This window comes from Siphateles boraxobius, unplaced genomic scaffold (genome assembly GCF_051911475.1).
Source record: "Siphateles boraxobius isolate OS27281-9 unplaced genomic scaffold, OSU_SipBor_1 35, whole genome shotgun sequence".
Taxonomy (NCBI): Eukaryota; Metazoa; Chordata; class Actinopteri; order Cypriniformes; family Leuciscidae; genus Siphateles; species Siphateles boraxobius.
This window is the reverse complement of record NW_027508975.1, coordinates 2,676,516-2,697,670: the sequence shown is the minus strand read 5'-3', so window position 1 is coordinate 2,697,670 and position 21,155 is coordinate 2,676,516. Positions and strand designations below refer to the sequence as shown.

Genomic DNA, 21,155 nt, shown 5'->3' with positions numbered 1-21,155 from the left:
TAACTAAGGCAAATATGTTCATCTTCATTTTTGTGGTCTGTTGACATTATTCAAGTTTTTTTTCTACTTTGTAGGGTGCAACTGTTTCTTTAAGCAATTCAATTATGTTTATGAACTTTATTTTTCTCACTACAGCAGTTTGTTAGTACTTCATGTATTTCTGTCATAAGTAAACTGTAAACTAAAGCGCTGTAAAATCATTTTCTCACCCTAATGTCGTTCCAAAACTGACTTTTGTGGGGTTGAATGAATATGGGTAGATCTCTTCACTGCCTGAGTACTTTAGAAATCCCTTTTAAGGTATATATGTAAATTAGAAGTGGGACACTGGCCTTCATCATCACTATTCTAATGCCTATCTGATGCAAGACATTCATCAATATGCTGATTGAGGACTGTTGGGACACAGTCCAACTCAGTCGTTTACACCTCAATGACATATTTACTTGTGTGTTCTAACATGTAACTACTGTGTGTCATCTTTGGTCTCATCTGACAGCTTATAAACTGAATTGTGGTGACCTTAATAGTGATATTCAGGTATCCTAACATATAATCTAGGTACTATTGCTCAAATGTGCATTGAGGAGACTATGTTATGTTAGGCCTACTTCTACTCATCTTGATCACCAATCATTTGCCTTATCTTTTGGTTTTCTGTCAGCTGGTTTTGGTGTTGGTATTCCACTCATGTTTAACAATCCTTTGCTCGGGGTATAAGAAGGAAAGGTAACTTTTGATCTAGGAAAAAGGCTTTAACCCAGCCACTAACGCAAGATTTGAAAACAAGTCAGACACTTTATATAAATGCCAACAAGTGGGGTGTATATTATTATCAGTTTTATTTTGATAAACTTAACACAATATAACATTAAAATTGCATGAAAAGAGCTTTTACTGTGTAAGAAATTAAAGTCTGCCCCGACCCAGATTCCACTTCAAGATAGGTGGTTGATCATGATCATTCCCCAAAATAGCTTAATTATCATAGAGAAGAACAAAGTCAACAGTTTCATTGTTTCTGCACCACTTAGGTAGATCACATCCTTAGCAAATGCTCATCAATTGTAGAATTGGAGCAGGTGAGGAACCCTGTGAAACATCTCAGACAATGGGGTATCTCAAAATCATTAACATACAGACCCCAGCTGTTACAACAGGACCAACTTCATGTACTTTAGGGGTGGTAAACTGTCACAGGATACAAAAAAATTGATGATTAGGATGTTCGAGGTCCATTCCGACTCGGTGCTTCATGTACTTTGTAATCGGCAATAAACTATGGAAGGCCAAAGGAGCCAAAACACGTGAAACAAACGTCTTAACACGTAATTTATATGTTTTGGCCCTCATTAATAATCTTCTTCATTGAGATCTTGAACCTCCTCATCAAAGCTTGCACAGTCGCTCTTTGATGTCATATGTCACATTGACTTTTTTCAGCCTCCTTACGAATAAACAGGATTTTTTTGTGACTTTTTTTACAAGGATGAAATGGTTTCTGGTTATTTAAAAGCCCCACACATAATATTTTATAAACATCTAATTCTGCTTTTCACTTGCAAAACTGTGACTTGCCCGAGGACTTCACTCAAATAGCTGTGGGAATACTGACAGTCCAAATCTAGAACCAACCCATTTACATCTCAAAGCATCTTTGATCGCAATAGTACTTCTTGTTATAATTGTTGTTGACGACCTGGGAAGTTACCCAAATGCCCTGTGTCTTTTATATGGATTTGTGTCACACTGCGTCTAGACACATTTGACTTTGTGCTGGCCCTAAAATCCATTCAAATGACCATACAAATGTGTAACCAATTTTGTTATTTATTAAAGAATAATATCAAATAAATAATAAATAAAATAAATCAATAAAATATTTATTCTTAATAAAGAATAAATAACAACCATTCTGTCTTTTTTTTTTTTTTGGAATAGTATTATTAGCATTAGTTTTAGAGTAGAAATTCAAGTCAACAGCGAGTTTGAAACAAAAGAAAATAAACTTATACTAACTTGAGCACATTATGTTCGTCTGAACTCATTCTTATTAGGTAAATACAACTTAATTTTCTTAATCTTCTTCTTAATCTAAGTAAATGTCACTAGTAGAAAAACAATGCACTCAAGTAACTTGTAATTTCACACTCTTTTTCTAATTAAGAGAGGTGTTTATTTACTTCATTTTTCAAAGTTTATGTATTCAACTAATTAAATTTAACAGTATTTGTTCACTCTTCCTTCGATCAATCTGAGAAGCTGTTGATACGGAGGCCGTGTAACTCACACACTAAATTAACTTAGATTTTGTAAATTACAACTTTACTGTAAAATGAGTATCCGAAAATAATTTGTATTCATTTTACAACATTTTTAACACTTTCAAACCTTTAAAACCTCAAGCGTTAAAGTAGCAATGAAACAGAAGCCGCAACAGATCTTTTCTTCCATATTGTGAAATAAATCCCCCCAAAAAATGTTTAATTTTTCTTTTCTTTTTTTTTAAAATCAGCCTAATTTAAGTAAAAGTAAACTCTGGTTTCAAAACAGATTTTTGAATAGTCTGACACAAAAGTTTACTTATTGATTTGATACAAATCCTTTGGTCAGAACTGATGTTATGTACATTTAATCAAAGACAAAACTTATGGCTTAAATCAGTATTTCAATCATTAGTATTTAACTAACAGTTTCAGTTAGTTGAACTACTTAAAACAATGATTTAACATTTTTTAACCTTTAGATTTTAATGACAAACTCTTGCAAAAACACTTAATCTGAGAAAGTTTATCATTCTGTATCATATGTTGGCAACAGACTCAAATAAATGTGTAAGGACTATTTTGTAACAGCCTTTTTCGTATCTCGAATTAATAAACCTCCTGTCATCCTGGCCATCTCTGCCTTTGACCGATCAGCGAAGTGGTTGATACCGAGGCTGAATGTAAGACCGGCTCTGTACGTAGAGTGCACACGCCTGAGGAGAAAGAGGATGTTAAGCAAAAAAAGCATCATGCATCTTGAATCAGAAAAGTTCACAGATTGCTCACAGATTTGTTTTTCCTCACCGAATAGTATGTATAAAGTAGCTCTCCCGCTCCTCGTGCTCCTTCTCACTTGCATACTGACGCTCAAACTTCTCCTTAAAGGGGCCAAACAAACGGTGGGCGTGGCTAACAGGAGAGGTGTGGACATAGTCTTGAAGGGGGTTGGCCAATATTTGATGCTCCTCAGGAGGATCCGGAAACTCCTCATACGTCACTTCTAAACACATAAAACCTCAGTGAGCATTTGATTAGATGGTCTGTAAGAGTAAAAGAGACGGACACAGACAAGTCACTGAATGTGTGTTCTCCGGTCACCTCCAGGTGGAGTGAAAATATCAGACTCAGTTTTGGGACTGAAGTCACTGTAGTCAATCATGTATTTGTCATTGTGAGACTCCAAGAGAGTGTTGAAGCCCATCATCTCATAGTGGTACGGGACGGCTGGGGAATCATGTCCCTCTGGACGTGTGACCCACAGACGATATGTGTTCTTCTTATGACCAGCCTGTGTGACCTTTTTCCAGACCTCACACTGAACGCCTGCGTAATCCTCCATCTTCTCAAACTGCAAAAAAAACAAAAAAAAACATTTTATACACATTTCAGCCTCATTGTTGCATTGGTTTGCGCTAAAGAAGAAAGTCATTCAAGTTTGAAAGAAATGAGGATAAGTAAATGATGACAGAATTTTTCACTTTTGGGTGAACTGTCCCTTTAAGAAGTACATACTTCAAAGCCCTGCAGATCAGGTAGTGCTGTCTGTGGACGTATTGGATCTTCTTTTGTACCATTAAGCTGGAAGTATTTAATAGCTTGGATTTCTGTATGAGTGGTAACTGGTGTGATCTGATAAATGGCACCATAATCCAAGTCGTTTCCAATCAGAAAAGTGCGCACTGTACCTGGATAGAGAGCATCAATGAAGAGAAACTGCATACATAATCTATTTTGATTTTAACATTATGTGACTTTATCATGAGAAGATCACTGACTATTATGATAGTCGATGCGACTTCTGTTCCCCTCAAGGTCGTACCAAACTTCAAACGCTTCCTTTAGCTTAGAATCACCAGAATAAGGCAAAGACAGCTCACCTACATAAAAAAGGTACATGTAACATACTGAAAAAGAAGTGTACTGTACTGGGACTTACTGTGTATTTAGGAAGAAATGCACCTTTGACATGATACATCTTTCCAAAATCAGGAACTGTTCTGCCAACAACTGGTGTGGCATCTGGAGGAGAAACAGAGAGAGATCACAATTCACTGAATCAACTTTTCTTGCATACTTGCACAACATGTCTAGTGTTCAAAACATCACAGGAAATGTGTCATATTATCATGTTTTCTTCCTGTTTTTTCTCTTTACCTGCAGCACACAGCAGAAGTACAAACCCAGCTAGAAGACGCCACATAGTGCAGTCTAAAGCAGATAAACATCCACTGGAGATGGAAAATAAGCTTTCGTCCGTCTGAAAACGTCAAGTGTTCGTGGATAACAGAAGTTCGCAATAAAAACACACGAAGGAGGGACTGGATTAACGTCACATGTGACATGAGGGTTCATTGAGGCGGTGGACAAATATTTATTGACCTGGGTCAAGGTCTGTGTTTGATACTTCTCGGTAGAGATTGTGGGGGTGATCGTTGAGGGTCGCCTGGAATCAGTCCATCTTTCATACCAAGAAAAATTTACTGTGAATGTGCTGGTGCTTTTAAAGCTACTCATTCCTTAATTACTGGTTAAGATATATGTAATAAAAGCAAATAAATTAACTTTAAACTACTGGAATATAGGCTCAAATTGAAGATTGGCCAGCTCTTAAGTGGTTGTTTGAATGTTTTGAATTTGTGGGGGAAAAAGTGTATGTTATATAACAATGGGCCGATGCTCGATCAGTGTGTTGAACATTGATTTACAGTGATAATAACCTAGATCGATTTCCTAAATAAATAGCTAATGTGTATATAAAAAGTTAATGTAACTATTTATATACTCTTTAGCTATTTATGAGATTGATGTCATCACCGTAAAAAAAATATTCAACATGTTCAAATGTATATGGATGGATCATGTTTATTTCTCACCTGAGTGACTAAATGATGGTCTTTCTGTGTTTGCAGCTGAAATATTAGCTATTTCATAGGCATTCGAATGGGTAGAGGTTATTTACTCAGACTTCACCTGTATAAGGAAAAGAGTTCACTGCAAGACCATTATTTTGGAAAAATGTTAATACTACATCAACTTCATAATTCTAAATATGATGTCCCTTTTTGTGGGTGTGGCCACATGCTGGGATATTAAAGGAAATTAAATGGTAGATGGAGTCATAAAACAAGAAAGAATATGTACTGGTGTGGAATTAGGCAGGATTAAGGAACAATTTAGAGGAAGACATTGAACTATTTTGGCATCAGCAATGTGAAAAAGATATTAACTTGAAACTTGAGATGAGCTACTGGCACAGTGGAAAAAAACGTAGATCATGTTAAATAAAAAAAGAAAATAAATGTAATAAAATTTAAAATAATATATTACAATTATAAGTGTGTCTAGTTGTTTTAATCCTAATGCAAGTAAAAAATAAACACTGGTTTTAAAACAAATTATAGAAAAGTCTGACACAAAAGGTTATCAATATCAGAACTTATTTATTGCAGAGTGTTGTTTAGTTAGTATGTTATTAAATTTCAGGTTGACCAAAAATGTCAAGCAAACAGACTTCAAGCCATACATTGAAAATTATACATTTTGCAAAATAAATTGAAAATGAAGATACTCAATTTAAACAAATGCACTTATTCAAAAGATGTAGGGCAGCATTTAACAATTATTTTGATAATTGATTAATCCGTTTATTGTGTCTTCAAATAATTGGATAAAAAAGGCATTTTAATTTAAAAGAAAAAGTTTGCCCAATGTTGTCCTCAAAACAATAAATTGAAGGCTTTGAAAGCAAATATAATAAATTATATCTATAACGGTAGTGCTATACATTGTGCAAAGAAAAGTACAGGAAAAGCCCAGACTAAACACACATTCACTCATATGAACATAGTAATAGGCCAACACTACAGTCCTTTTACAGATAATGCTCTCATTAAAAAAGTTAGTCGGGTTACATGTAACATTTCAAACATAATGCACATTTAACGCAGAGAAATTCATATTTTCATCAGAATTATTGCACTTCCATTCTATTGCGCTCAGGCGTTTGACGCTACTTCAGTGAAGTTTAACTACCGCTTGCTGTCATGACAAGCCTTTAGGCAAAATTAAAATACTCACTGGCTTTCGAACATTTACAGATAATGATATAAACAACGTGTAAGTCATGCGCTGGAGAAAACACTTTAATCAACACATGGATCTGTCAAGGCGCCTGACAGAGCGAGCTGCAGTAAACCTCATGCTTATCCACTTGTTTGAAGCACTTAATATTAAGCATTATGTTTATGACCACATGGGATTTGCACTTTTCCACAGCAGCTAATTCTGTGTTTTTGATGTTTATGATATGTATTGTTCATAGAAATGCATTATTCACTGCTGCAAAGTGACGTGACTGAAGGATGCTTTCCGTGCACAGCGTGCAGCTAATCCATCTGTCACCGATTATTAACATTATAGATTCATTTTTGCAGCCCTGAAAAGATGAACACTTTTCTCATCAGAGGACAGTTTAAGTTAGTTAAGCTACTTGTTAATACATACATTGGCAACATACTCAAAGAAATGTGTGAGGGCTGTTTTGTAACAACCTTTCTCTATTCCGCAACACGTAAACGTCCTCTCATCCTGGCCATCTCCGCCTTTGACCGATCGGCAAAGTTATTGATGCCGAGGCTGAATGTAAGACCGGCTCTGTTTGAAGAGTGCACACGCCTGAGAAGGAAGAGGATGTACAAAAGAAAGCATAAGTACCTTAAATAATGCAAGTTCAAAGACTTCTTACTAGTAGGCCTACTACTTGTAAAAATAAAAAAATTAAAAGGCCCTACAAATTCCACTGCTTTTCCACCGTCAGACTAAACTGTTCTCTTTGCTTAACCATTCCATGCTGATCCGGCCCAGCATTCAGCACCGAGAGCAGTTTGTAATCGTGCCGTGGCGAACCAAGCTCACGTGAAATATAACTGGAACCGTTACTCACCATTCTTAAAACCGTTCGGCCCGACGGTGTAAAAGCGGCTTATTGTTGCGACAACTATGAACATTTTTGTTTAAGACGACTTCTTTTTGGTTGTTATTTTGGTTGAAATATCTCTGTCGACAGATCAGCACACATACTGTGCTAGAAGCAGCTATAATTATGAATATTAATTACTATAATTGATCTGTGATAGACATACATGAGGGATTACCATTGTCATTCCAAATGTTTTTAGCCATGACTATATTCACAATTGGCATAGACTCTCATACAGTATTGCTTATTTAATCAATATTTTTACAATGTCATTTTACATCACTAAATATCTACTGTTTTTTGTTTTTCCTCACCGAAGAGTATGTACAAAGTAGATCTCGCGCTCCTCGTGCTCCTTCTCACTTGCATACTGACGCTCAAACTTCTCCTTAAAGGGGCCAAACAAACGGTGGGCGTGGCTAACAGGAGAGGTGTGGACATAGTCTTGAAGGGGGTTGGCCAATATTTGATGCTCCTCAGGAGGATCCGGAAACTCCTCATACGTCACTTCTAAACACATAAAACCTCAGTGAGCATTTGATTAGATGGTCTGTAAGAGTAAGAGAGACGGACACAGACATGTCACTGAATGTGTGTTCTCCGGTTACCTCCAGGTGGAGTGAAAATGTCAGACTCAGTTTTGGGACTGAAGTCACTGTAGTCAATCATGTATTTGTCATTGTGAGACTCCAAGAGAGTGTTGAAGCCCATCATCTCATAGTGGTACGGGACGGCTGGGGAATCATGTCCCTCTGGACGTGTGACCCACAGACGATATGTGTTCTTCTTATGACCAGCCTGTGTGACCTTTTTCCAGACCTCACACTGAACGCCTGCGTAATCCTCCATCTTCTCAAACTGCAAAAAAACAAAAACATTTTATAAACATGTCAGCCTCATTGTTGCATTGGTTTGCTCTAAAGAAGAAAGTCATTCAAGTTTGAAAGAGATGAGGACAGAAGTAAATGAAGTTTGAAAGTAAATGATGACAGAATTTTTCAATTTTGGGTGAACTGTCCCTTTAAGAAGTACATACTTCAAAGCCCTGCAGATCAGGTAGTGCTGTCTGTGGACGTATTGGATCTTCCTTTGTACCATTAAGCTGGAAATATTTAATAGCTTGGATTTCAGTCTCAGTGGTAACTGGTGTGATCTGATAGATGGCACCATAATCCAAGTCGTTTCCAATCAGAAAAGTGCGCACTGTACCTGTATAGAGAGCATCAATGAAGAAAAACTGCATACATAATCTATTTTGATTTTAACATTATGTGACTTTATCATGAGAATTTACTGACTATTATGATAGTCGATGCGACTTCTGTTCCCCTCAAGGTCGTACCAAACTTCAAACGCTTCCTTTAGCTTAGAATCACCAGAATAAGGCAAAGACAGCTCACCTACATAAAAAGGGTACATGTAACATACTGAAAAAGAAGTGTACTGTACTGGGATGTACTGTGTAATTAGGAAGAAATGCACCTTTGACATGATACATCTTTCCAAAATCAGGAACTGTTCTGCCAACAACTGGTGTGGCATCTGGGGATGAAACAGAGAAATCACAAGATGTATTATCAACTTTTCTATAACTAAGAATAGAATAGAAACATATTTTATCGCATACTTGGCAGGTTGCTTAGAAGGTTTAATGTTAAAACATTACACAAAATTAAATCAGAGATCAACTCCCATATTGTCTGCATTAGGCTAACCTTATGTCATGAGGGTCCATTGGAGGCAGACAAATATTTATTTAACTATGACAATTTTTATATCCTTGATTCTCGATTAGATTAATTTCCCAAAGAATTAACTGACGAGTGAATTCAGTAGCTAAGTTAAATATAACCTAGTTTTTCATATTTGTAGATGGATCAAAAGATTATCGTCGTGGCATGTTTATTACTGCATTTATCGGAAATTCATCCCATACATCCCACTTCGGCAGTAGTAATAACTCATATTTAGTAAATATCCATTGGACTTTGAATAAAATCGCAGCGTCCCATTTGTTGGCAACCAAACAGTCATTGCGACCGTTCCGGATTTCCGTCAAATAAATGCTGTTTTCGCTGTATAAAATGCGGACAAGCATCGGATGGTTATTTAGGCTATAGATGTGAATATACATGGCTGTAAATAGAGGAGAAAGCAATGTAAATGACGTGGGTAAAACGAATAAAACTCAACCCTCAGTCGTTCTCTCCTCCGCCATGTTTGATACAGACACACCCAGAACTGAGAATATGTGCGAAATAACGAGTGAAATGAGAGATGGGAAGAAACTTTGACTAAATGATTGAAACATAAGATGAGCTACTGCCACTTTGGAAAAATTAGACCACGTTTAATAAAGAAGCAAACAAAAGTATACAATTTTACATAATACGCATATATTACAACTATACAGAATGGCTGTCATTTTTATTAAATCACCCTAATGTAGGCTAAGCAAAAAATAAACTGGTTTTAACAGATTATTATTGAAAAACCTGACAAAAAAAGGCCGTACAATATTAGAGCATGATTTGATATAGTTAATTTTTTGATAACTGATGCAATGAACATTTAATTAAAGAAAAAGGTGTTGTTTTAATCAGTAGTCAGTATTTCATTACATTTGGGGTTTGACCAGCAATGAGCACTTTATAAACAGACCAGCTACAAATTATAAATTGAAAATTACACATTTAGCAAAATATCTAGATAGAAGAAAAGATGAAAATACCACTATTGTCCTAAGAGAGAAGTTTAAGCTAGTTGAACTATTGGTTATTACAATGAATTCTCATTTTTCTCCCTCAGATCTGCATGACAAACTCTAGCAAAAACACTATCATATATGTTGGCGACATACTCAAAGAAATGTGTGAGGGCTGTTTTGTAACAAATGCACTGCCTGTGGAAAATATGTTTGATTGTTTCCATTCCCTTTCTAGAACTTTATGTAGAGGAGGTTGATCACATGTCTGTCCTGCACAGATTGCTACAGTATTTGGAGGAGAAATGGAAAGATGAGGGTAGGCACTATGACGTGTTTAAAACAAGAAATATGTTTGATATCCTCCAACTGCATGAAATCCTAGTCTGAAGCTAAAAATCTGTGAGTCTGTTGTGTACACTACACAACAAAATCTGTCAATTCTGAGTGCTTAAAATCCGCAGACTGGCTCCGACTTTTGGCAGTGTCACCTCTTCCAGACTGCAAATCAGGTCAAAAATCTGAGCAAAAGCTGTGCAGTGTATTCCAGTCTTTACTCAAACTGTTTCACAACCAATGTCACATGGTATATATGCATAAATTGAACAAAGTTCAGTCAGAGCAGAGCTGTAAGTTGGTTCTGATTGGCAGACTCGTGTCCACCCAGCTGCTGGAGCTCTGGATCACTCTTGACCAGACACTGATCTCATCTTGGGTAGAATCCATCCAGCAAACTGACTGACCGTAACTCACTCCTACAACACATAAACACACAATCTTTTACTATTATGCCTTTGTACATTTTCAGCATTTTTTTTTTTTTGAGAGTGTAATGTTGCTGTATGAGCATGAAAAAGGTCTGCAAAGCACAGTCACTCAAAAAGAGTTATTCTCTATTTCAGTGTCACTGTTTCTGAACTCCCTGAAACACCTTCATTGTAGTCTTGAGTTTTCTTCCGGGAATGAACGTCACAATATTCCTTATTTAAATAATTCCTGCCCAAGGCACATGCTAAATAAAGGGTATTTTCCTTTATGGTAAGGGACGGAGCATTTCCCAAACACGCTCAAAGCAGTTGACCAATAACAACACACTGACCCAGCTGACCAATCAGAGCACATTGTGCTTTTCATAAGGAGGGGTTTCATAGAAACAGGAACTAAACAGGGGTGTGTTTCCAAAAAGCATCATTGGCAAACTATGGTCGCAAGTTCCGTCGTTATCAGCATAGTTCAACGAGTCGGTGTTTCCCAAAAGCATTGTTCTAACGAATTTCCGCAAACAGCATCGCAAAGTTTGGAACGACAGCTCTCGACCTGTGGCTAGAAGCAGAGTTTCTTGTTTGCATGACATGTGGACTTAATAAATCCTAGTTTTAGACAAAATAAGCAAGCTGACATTCATTACAGTCTGTATCTTTTATTTAGAATACATACAAATGTCATTTAGTTTGTCAAGAGATTAAAAGCACCGTTTTTGGAGAATGCACATGTGGAACGTGCTCTACGACGTAAGAATGAGCCTATGATTAAATCTGGAAATGAAGCAAAATAACTGAGAAAAATGAGAAATAGTCCTCGGATGCCATGTTCGTAATTTATAGCAAAACATCTAACATTAATTCGATCTCAAACAGATTCATTAAAGAAAGTTATTACTCCACCACCTGTGTGACGACATTAACCAACGTGGTTGAACGACCAATTTGCGACAATATGGTTTTGTGTAAAAGTCGTGACTAGCTAGTTGATTTCTTCAACGATGCAATCGTACTTTGGCAGTTAAGCAGAGAGTAACGTCGTTGTACGGGAAACGCACCCCAGAGCGTTACTGACAGACTGAGAAGAGAGGAGCTGCAACAATGTCAAATATGTAAGATAAGGTGTTTTTTTGAACATTCAACAAGAAAAAAAATTCTAGTAGAGTCTAAAAACTAAAGCAAGACTTTGTAAAAGGGCATAATTTTGAGAGGGTCCTCTTTATCTCATAGCTGTTTTTATTTTTATTGTCAAGTATGTTCAAATCTGTATTACCAGAGCCAGTGCTGAGTCGTACTCCACCCAGACAGTCGGAGTGATGTGGAGTCCACACCGTTATTTCTGCACATGCCTGAATGAGGTCACTAGACTGAAACCCGTCATAAACCATGGTGTGGTTGAACACCGGGCTGACAGAAGCTCGCACCAGTCGAGTTCGCTGGCCACTGATGCCGCTTTCATCTGGTAATACCACACTGAACAAACACAGAACATAGTCATGCACTCATACATAATAAACAACTAAATTAAATGAACCACTCTCATGAATGTGCGCACACACCTTTTCACATATGTGTTGGGTGCACCACGTTTTGTGGGAAGTAGACCAATAATCTCTTTCAACCATATATGGAGCTCACCAGTCAGTGGATGACCATTTCCTGCAGTCACAGAACACACAAAACAAGATATTGACATGAATGGGTTTTAAACACGCTGTACCTGAACACACCACAGGGGGGAGACACTGTCCCAGGACCAATCAGTGATGAGACCAGAGGGATCCAATAAGGTCCTCTTCAGCAGGGTTTACCAAACAAGGGGTTTGTGATTGGATGAAAAGCGAAAAATTAAATCATAACATTTAAAATAAAAAATAGGGCTGCACAAGTCATAATAATAATAAAAAACACACACAATATAGGTTAGAAGTGTTATAAACCCAGCAAAATCAATTTTACGCCAAAATAAAAGCTTAAGGGTTTTAATAATTTAAGACATTAGTATTGCAGTGTAAAATTAAATAATTTTTTTATGATCAAATATTATTATTTTTTATTTAAAGTGCAACTGTATTATTACAATAAAATATAAAAATATTTTTATATAAGTATAATTCCGAGTTAAAAATAATAACAATAATTATGTAAAAATATCATATGAACAATAATCACAAAATAAGTTTCTGATGAAATTAAAAAAAAATTATATAATTAAAATACTTTATTTTATTTGTTAACCTGCATGACATGTGACCATTATCCAATATCAGAGAGTCTTGCTCTATTCAAAGTAATTGAAATATTAACATAAAGGGTGCACTCAGGGTGTACTTCAAGAAAATATTTTATATCAAATGGATTCGGCTGACCAAAAAGTTTGGGAATCCCTGCTCTACAGTATAGCCTTTTACTGAAGGGATAGTGGGCCCACCCATAAAAACTGGTAATGGGCCACATGACTTTCAGCAATGGCCCTGCATATAAATGTGAATATAAAGGTTTTAAATATGAAGCATCTGCTCAGACTCACCCTCTGAACCCGGAGGTACAAACTTAATAGAGAACAGAATGGTTCCTCTGCTGATGATGGCATCTGGACTTAACTGAACCTACATCAAGAGAAAGAGTTTCCTAAATGAGAGACTGACTATCACAGGTTTATTTCACTACACATATCAGACTATGACTGCATCCGAAATTGCATACTTCCCAGCTATATAGTAGGCGAAAAAGAGTATGTAACAAAAGTAGTATATCGGAATTCACAGTACTCATAAAAGAGTCGTCAAAAATGTACCTGGATGACTGACTTACTTCCGGCGAGATTCTGAAATGTATACGATGGACACTTTACTATCCCATGAGGCCACAGGAGAGGATTTGTGAAGGACAGTGAAGTGACATAACTGACGCTTGTAGGTCACGTGATAATGGCAACATGGCGAATGTTCACTATCGTGAAGTAATTACTCTTTCAATAAGTACCTACTCAAGAGAGTATGCGATCTGGGATGCAGATATCTCTGATTGGGCTCACTCTTGGCTGCAGGTTGTGCCATGTTGGTTGGCTCTGGCTCCAGTCCCACAGACCCAGTCTCACTTCCACTTCCCCCAGGAACAGGTTTCTCCTCAATCTTTCCAAGTGCCAGACTGACATACTCAACACACGAGCCTGGAGGTCCAGTCTGCGCACTTTGTACTGGTACGGGCAACGTTTTATAGTTGAGTGGGGAAAGAAATAGTACTGTAAGTTCAGTAAAGCATTTTAAATTCATAGGATTAATTTGTAAAATAATAATCAATGAAAGAGACTGAAACTGACTTTCATGGTTTCATCATAGACTGGATTTAATGTTTTTCTCTTCATTGCAGTTTTTTTCTTACTGCGGGATGTGTTGTCGGGGAGAAGGTAAACTTTAACATATCTGTGTGTGAGAGAAAGATGGAAACCATCCATCATTTACGTTCAAAAGTTTGGGGTCAGTAAGATTGTTTTTAAAAGAAATTAATATGGTAACATTTACTTAAAGCCTTTATGTATAATGCATTATATCTTTTCATAAATAATTGTAACCAAAGTTAAAATGCGTTATAATATTTGCAGATTACTTGTCGAATCTGAAATTGGTTGTTTGTCCAGTGTTGTAATGCATTATATTTTGTGATAAAAAAATGATAAGTATTATAATGTATTATAATGGTTACAATTATTCCTGAGACCATATGATGCATTATAAGGTGCATTACAAGGCATAATTAATGCACTAATAATACTTTTTCTAATCCATTATATATAAAGGCTTTCAGTAAAGTGTTGCCGTTAATACTTTTATTTAGCAACGATGCATTGAATTGATCAAAAGTGACAGTAAAGACATAATTAATGTTTCAAATAATCACTGTTCTTTTGAGCTTTCTGTTCATCAAAGAATCCTGAAAAATCCTCCTGCCATCAGTTCATTTCCAACCCTAATCAAACACCCCTGAAGAAACCAATCAAGGTCTTCAGGATCACTTGAAATTAAAGGCAGGGGTGTTTGATTAGGGTTGGAGAGGAACTGTGCGGGACAGTCCATCGGCAGGCGCAGGATTGGGCACCCCTGGTTTACAACATTGATAATAATCATAAATGTTTCTTGAGCAGCAAATCAGAATGATTTCTGAAGGATCATGTGACACTGAGGACTGGAGTAATGAAGCTGAAAATTCAGCTTTGATCACAGGAATAAAATACATTTTACAATATATTCTAATAGAAATCAGCCTTTTAATATTGCAATAATATTTCACAATATTACTGTTTCTGCTGTATTTTTTATCAACCCTGGTGAGCATAAGAATCTTTGAGCTGCTACATCCTTATAGACCTTCCCGTTCTCTCAGGTCAGCTGATAAACTGCTCCTAAGTGTGCCCAAAACAAAGCGCAAGCTTAAAGGGGACCGTGCTTTTATTTCATTTTTCATTTATTGTTTTACTGTACAGCACTTTGTGTCAACTGTGGAATGTTAAAGTGCTCTATAAATAAATTTTGATTGATTGATTGATTGATTGATAAGAGACAAAACTATTAAAAATAAATAAATACTGAAAGTATGAAATCGGGGAGACATACAGCATGACTACTTTCCCATTTTCTAAATAGTTAATAGTTATGACATTGTACACTTACGGGTCCGACCGATTTTTGCGGGCCGGCGCAAGGTCTTGGCAGCATATAATGTGCACGTGAAGCTCCTCCTTCTTGATGTCATACTGCAACGAGAACTGGATCCGCCCTGATACTACAACATCCCCGAAATCCCCCACACTGTACAGGCTCATCAAACTGCCATTCATCTACTCACACAGAAACTGCACTGTTTACACTCCAAAGCTTCTGCCGCTGCTGCAGACCATCATGTGATGTGCTTGAGAGTGTGTGTCTTACCATATGATGAGAGGTCAAGCTGCTAACTGAGCCAAACCTAGTGTAGTCTAGTTCAGTGCTGCCAGAGTCAATGTCCCCCTCTGAGTCCATCTACAGAAACACACACACAGATACATATAACACAACAGGTTCTCACACGTGTATGTGTGTATCTGTACAACAGGCCTCTCTGAACAGACCTGTAGATACGGTGGTGCACTTGGCAAAACTCTCCTTTCTTTGTCTGCGGACTCTCCAAAACTTCCTGAGGGAAAGAGAAGGTGAGCCGAGTGGAGCGCTGAGGCATTTATAAAAACATCATATGATTGGACTGTCAGTACACTGAATTTTACCTTCAAGACCATTCCCTACTGCTGCGCTCTTCTGTTCAAAGCAAGAACATTATGTGAAATCTCTCATATTTCACACGCATAGATAATATAATATTAAATGTAAAATGACCTTTGTGATGTGTCTTGTCCTGGATTGTGGTTCAGGCGTTACCTTAGGAATGAGACTAAAAAGGATGTACCACAATATAAGAGTGGATCATAATTAAACTAATAATTGAATATTAGTTCACACCCTTGAATCGGTCATGCTTTGTCCGAGTTTAAAACACATTTAATATTCTGTAATATCGATTTGACTGCACTGACAATACTAAAAAGAAAACCTTTGTTTCATGCAGAGCTGCTTTATAGCTGATTCGACTTTGTTTCATAACTGATGAATTTTGCAACTGACAGTTATTGAACGGAACTGAATCATTATTGAACTGAGGTGAATAACGACACTATTGTCTTTTTTACAGCAAAATTCCAATTTCTCTTATATTTGATGAAGTTTACATCATTGATAGTTATTTTCCCGTTATCTCTGTAAAGCTGCTTTGAAACAATCTGTTATATAAAGCGCTATATACTTAAATATGACATGACTCACATACAAGTATCTGCACAGAAAAAAATTTGCATTAAATATTTCTGATTAAAAAATATTATTGAATCCTCATTTGCATGTTAACATGTTCATACGCAAGCTACATGAGGTATGACCAAGTACGCTGGATTTAATGGATTTCCATGCACTCTTCCATGTATTCTTTAGAGTGTAATGTTGCTTTTTGAGCATGAAAAAGGTCGGCAAAGTCACTTAAAGAGTTATTCTCTATATCAGTGCCAGTGTTTATGAACTTCCTGTAACGCCTCCATTGTAGTCTTGAGTTTTCTTCTGGGAACGAACACGTCACAATATTCCTCATTTAAATATTTCCCTTCCAAGACATATGCAGAATAAAGGGACGAGGCCTGGTTGAGTTAGTTAGTAGTGTGTTGAAACTGGCGGTTATGGTAATGGGCAGGACATTTCCCGAATACGCTTGTAGCGGTTGACCAATCACAACACACTGAACCAGCCGACCAATCAGAGCACAGTATGCTTTTCAGAAGGAGGGGCTTCATAGAGACAGGAACTAAACAGAGCGTTACTGACAGACTGGGAAGAGAGGAACTGCAACAATGTCAAATATGTGAAAAATAAGGTGTTTTTTGAACATTAAAGCATGAAAACCTATTCAAGTAGAGCTTAAAAAAAATCCTGACATTGTAAAATGGCATAATATGGCCTCTTTAATATACAGACTGTTTAGATGCATTCATTTTACTACAAAGTTAAGGAAGAGAGATGATACCAAAAGTTGCACCAACCTTTTTACATCTTTTTCTTTTTCCTTCTTTTCCTGGGCCTTGTCATCCTCTCTTACACTTACATGTTCCTGCAACTCTCTCTCTGAACTCTTTTCTTCCTCTTGCTGCTCATGTAATTGAAAAGAGTTATTACCTTTTTCTTCATCAAATATTGCCGTCAAAGGTGTATCTACTAAAAAAAAAGAATATTTTCAACATGTATACATGCACACAAATTTGTGTGCACAACATGCACACAAATACTACTCTACAGGGATGAGAAGGAGATCATGTAACCTTTTTCACGTCGCTTACAGCGTATGGAGGCATGCACAACATCAGCTCCTCCCTTCTGATATCTCTTAGCGCGCTCTTCATGAAACCACTCACCCGAGAGAGAGCGCAGATGGACGGGGTCTGACACCGTCTCCTGAAGTTTACTGAAAACACAAATATCTTTTATTGCTCCTATGACTTATGTGAGCCAAATAAGTCCAGTATTGTGCACAGACTGACCGTACTCTCCCTTCCTCTTTGCTGCGTAGTTCAGCATCTCTCAGCAGAACATTGAGAATTACAGTTTGCTCCACCTCAGTCAGGTGACACAGATCTAATTTAGGTTCCCCTTCCATGTCAGGCACACTTCAGTGTTCTTCACACCTGGATATTAAGATGATTTAGATTAGATTTATGAGAAACCACACCTAAGAGTTGCAGTTGGAAATGTGGGATCTGAACGAGTTGAACACACAAATGAGAGAATACAAATAAAAAAATAAAAATAAAAAGGTTCTTGTATCAGAAAAGCAATTTTTTGAATTGCAAGACACTTTAAAATTAAATCAAATTCAAATTAATTTTCAAGCTCCAACCTGCGTTAATGTTTATTCATGTCCTCCAGATGCAGTAAAGGGACTTCAAGTTCCCTAAAACAAGAAAAAATAAAAAACATACAGTAGGCATGTGAATAGCCCACTAATGCTCTTTGATACATTGTTTTTATTGTTTTAATGCCACAAGGATATGTACACACAGTTATAATAACAACATCAACTTTCTCAGATAATGATTTTCAATGCTTTTTGTTAGTATGTTTTTTTCTTACCCATTATATAATTTCTTCACAGCCCAAAATGTCATCTATATATGTTTACTATACCTTAACCCCCTAAATCCTTCCCTAGCAATCAGTGGTAATCAATGGTAAACCAAATAAAAACGTTCTTGCTTACCACACTACTAAATTCACAAGTGTACATATTAAACTCTTATGCAACAAGTGTTTATATGTATAAATGTTCCTATTTGTATAAAAGCTTCCTATTTGAATTTGACTTTGTAACTGATATAAAAAGAATTCTGCATTTTTCTGCTTTGTCCCAAACAATACTGACAAATAAAGAGATACAAATCCAGCGGGAGGAAATTAAACGGTTTCATTTCCAATAAGTATTTGATACAAAGCGATGCTTGAATCGCGCACGCGCAAAACAAACAGCGAAAAACAAGGCAAAAGTAAACAAATTGCTTACCACTGCAATGAGGCCAAGTCTTTATCTACTTACATATAACACAAGCATAAACTATTATAATGCACTTTAGATCAAGCTGCTAAAGACTTTCGGTTAGTTAAATGTTAAACAAACGAGGATAAATTAACAGATGGAGTCGCACCTGTCAAACTCTCCCACTTGCACCCAACTCAAACGTGGAAAAGAACGAGAAGAAGCAACTAATGTTGACTTAAACAACAAAATGTAAAATCATTACCTCATCTAATGTCCTCTGGGTATTTCATTATCCTGGGTTTTTCTGTCAAGTTTAGCTGTCGGTAGTTTCTAAACACACACTCGTTTGTGTCTGGTTTGGCAGGACTGGCACTCACACACACACACACAGACACACCCGCCCTCGGGCACAGAGCAAAATACGAACCGGATTCTCACACATCACCGAGTATGCACTTATTTTACTAATCACTTCACGTTCACACAGCATGCTCGCTCTCTCTCTCTCTCTCTCTCTCTCTCTCTCTCTCTCTCTTAGGTTGTCTCAGTCTTGGGGAAATGTACAAGTAATGCATTACAATATTGTACTCCTTTAAAAAGTAACTAATTGCGTTAGTTACTTTTTATGAAAGTAATGCGTTAGTTACATTACTTTTGAGTTACTTTTTTCCTCACCTGGGTTTGGCATGCTTATTTGTTTTTTAACTCTTTCCCTGCCAGCGTTCCCTTTTATCATTTTCTCAAATCTTTTATGGCCCCCAGAATATTTTGTTGCATGAATATCTTTGAATACATCTGCAATATATTAAAAGAAAGAAGAGATCTCGGCTTAAAAAAACAAAACATTTTATTCTGGATTCATGCATGAATATAGGTAAGTTTAATTAAAAAAAGCAACATTTTGAATGTTCTGAATGGCTTCTAAATGATGATCAAAACACAGATTTTGGTTTATATACTGTTTAATGTTTGATGATCACTTTATTTTAAATGCGAACACAATGCTTTTATCACTCCTCTGCTTTTTTTTCATTTGGTACTCACATTCTGTACTCTTTCAGAAGATGTGTAATAGGGCCCCTACCATGTAACAATGAAAAAACATTTGACGGAAATTGATGTCATATAGAGGAAAGAGATAATAAATAAGTTCTATTTTTGGCAAATGTAAAGCCTGAATAAGCATCAGCCTCAAGGAAGTGCAAATTCACACCTGTACAGCTCAAACCTTTCATCAGTGCTGCCATAACCATCATGGGGACAGAAGAATTGTCAATGAATGGGAGAACAAAGTAACTTGCATAACTTATTTGAAATAGTAACTCTGGTATTTTCTTGTAAATTTAAATGTTATGGGTTACTAGTTAATTGAGAAAAGTAATCTGATAACATACCTTTGGGTTAGTCCAACACTGGTCATTACTGTGCTAATAGTATACTAATAGTGACTTTTGTCTGGTATTTATGAAAATGATTTCTCAATTTTGGATACTCAATGTTTAGACTTTTGTGTAATGTGTGACGTGTGGATTGTATGTGATGATAATGATGTAATGGTAATGACATTTCTCACTTTTTGGAGAAAAATCCGTACACGACTGGGACTTCCTAACACATCAAGTTATAGCTAGCAGTTAATTAACTTTGAGCTTAATATCAAGAAATGGTTTGGTTCTGAATTCAAATTTTTGAAGTAAAGCTTAGCAAGGAGGGTTTTCTAAATGCTTTTCATGATGGTAATGATGACAGCCTTATTGAGGAAAGCAGTCCTTTGTAATAAAAACAAATACATTGTATATGTAAATACAATATGTTTTCCAAGTTTCCGAACAATTTAGTAATGCTTTTCACTTTTTTTTTTCATTCTTGGGGGCAGAAAAAGTCCATTTGTTTTCACGTTGTACTCATGTCTGCTATTGTCAGTTCCGGTTTGGAGTCTCTATCTGCCCACACCTACTAAACACACACTGACACACGATCAGAGGATTACAAACACACCGGACAGACACTTAGACGCTCATGTTATTCTCAGGCATTGTTCATTGAGTCGTGTAGCGACTGTTTTAGTGCTATTTCTATTTGCTAAGGCTGAAAGAACATTATCAGGAACATATCAGAATAGACATGATCAATCATGAAGAAAACATTCAAAGTTCAAAAGCTTGCAAATATTATGCCTCGGATAACACACATATTGCATTTTGACGTCAGTCCACAAGCTAAAACCCTAAATTATGTACCGAATGTTATTTTGTAGCTGCTCACCTTTTACATAACTTCTACTGGTCACTTATGAAAAGCAACATTTCTCAAGCTGTAATAAAATAGTCATTTAAGTAACA

At 36.6% G+C, this 21,155-nt stretch overlaps 3 protein-coding genes across 7 annotated transcripts; all 3 read right to left on the bottom strand.

The window, feature by feature from the left end:
- Positions 1-2,737: 2,737 nt before the first annotated feature.
- LOC143702271 (counting factor associated protein D-like) lies at positions 2,738-4,556 on the bottom strand. The gene is made up of 7 exons (XM_077195867.1): positions 4,422-4,556; positions 4,227-4,286; positions 4,043-4,144; positions 3,780-3,952; positions 3,366-3,615; positions 3,072-3,267; positions 2,738-2,980 (listed from the first exon to the last, which is right to left on the bottom strand). Exons 1-7 carry the CDS (start codon positions 4,465-4,467, stop codon positions 2,842-2,844), a joined length of 966 nt encoding a protein of 321 aa, XP_077051982.1. The 5' UTR covers positions 4,468-4,556; the 3' UTR covers positions 2,738-2,841.
- A 1,134-nt stretch (positions 4,557-5,690) lies between these two features.
- LOC143702272 (counting factor associated protein D-like) lies at positions 5,691-9,488 on the bottom strand. 2 transcript variants are annotated; one of them, XM_077195868.1, is made up of 7 exons: positions 9,439-9,488; positions 8,728-8,787; positions 8,544-8,645; positions 8,282-8,454; positions 7,854-8,103; positions 7,560-7,755; positions 5,691-6,941 (listed from the first exon to the last, which is right to left on the bottom strand). In XM_077195868.1, the coding sequence occupies exons 1-7, from the start codon at positions 9,461-9,463 to the stop codon at positions 6,824-6,826; spliced, it is 924 nt and encodes a 307-aa protein (XP_077051983.1). In that variant the 5' UTR covers positions 9,464-9,488; the 3' UTR covers positions 5,691-6,823. The 2 variants fall into 2 exon arrangements, with proteins under 2 accessions (XP_077051983.1, XP_077051984.1); XM_077195869.1 differs by having other exon boundaries at positions 7,560-7,752; positions 9,439-9,482.
- An 86-nt stretch (positions 9,489-9,574) lies between these two features.
- sytl1 (synaptotagmin-like 1) lies at positions 9,575-19,224 on the bottom strand. 4 transcript variants are annotated; one of them, XM_077195861.1, is made up of 16 exons: positions 19,076-19,224; positions 18,178-18,231; positions 17,822-17,965; positions 17,603-17,745; positions 17,327-17,498; positions 16,080-16,134; positions 15,971-16,001; positions 15,818-15,882; positions 15,639-15,728; positions 15,381-15,547; positions 14,033-14,135; positions 13,748-13,909; positions 13,241-13,319; positions 12,270-12,369; positions 11,984-12,183; positions 9,575-10,704 (listed from the first exon to the last, which is right to left on the bottom strand). In XM_077195861.1, the coding sequence occupies exons 3-16, from the start codon at positions 17,935-17,937 to the stop codon at positions 10,562-10,564; spliced, it is 1,626 nt and encodes a 541-aa protein (XP_077051976.1). In that variant the 5' UTR covers positions 17,938-17,965; positions 18,178-18,231; positions 19,076-19,224; the 3' UTR covers positions 9,575-10,561. The 4 variants fall into 4 exon arrangements, with proteins under 4 accessions (XP_077051976.1, XP_077051978.1, XP_077051979.1 ...); XM_077195863.1 differs by having other exon boundaries at positions 17,327-17,495; positions 19,076-19,222; XM_077195864.1 differs by having other exon boundaries at positions 17,621-17,745; positions 19,076-19,202.
- Positions 19,225-21,155: the final 1,931 nt, after the last annotated feature.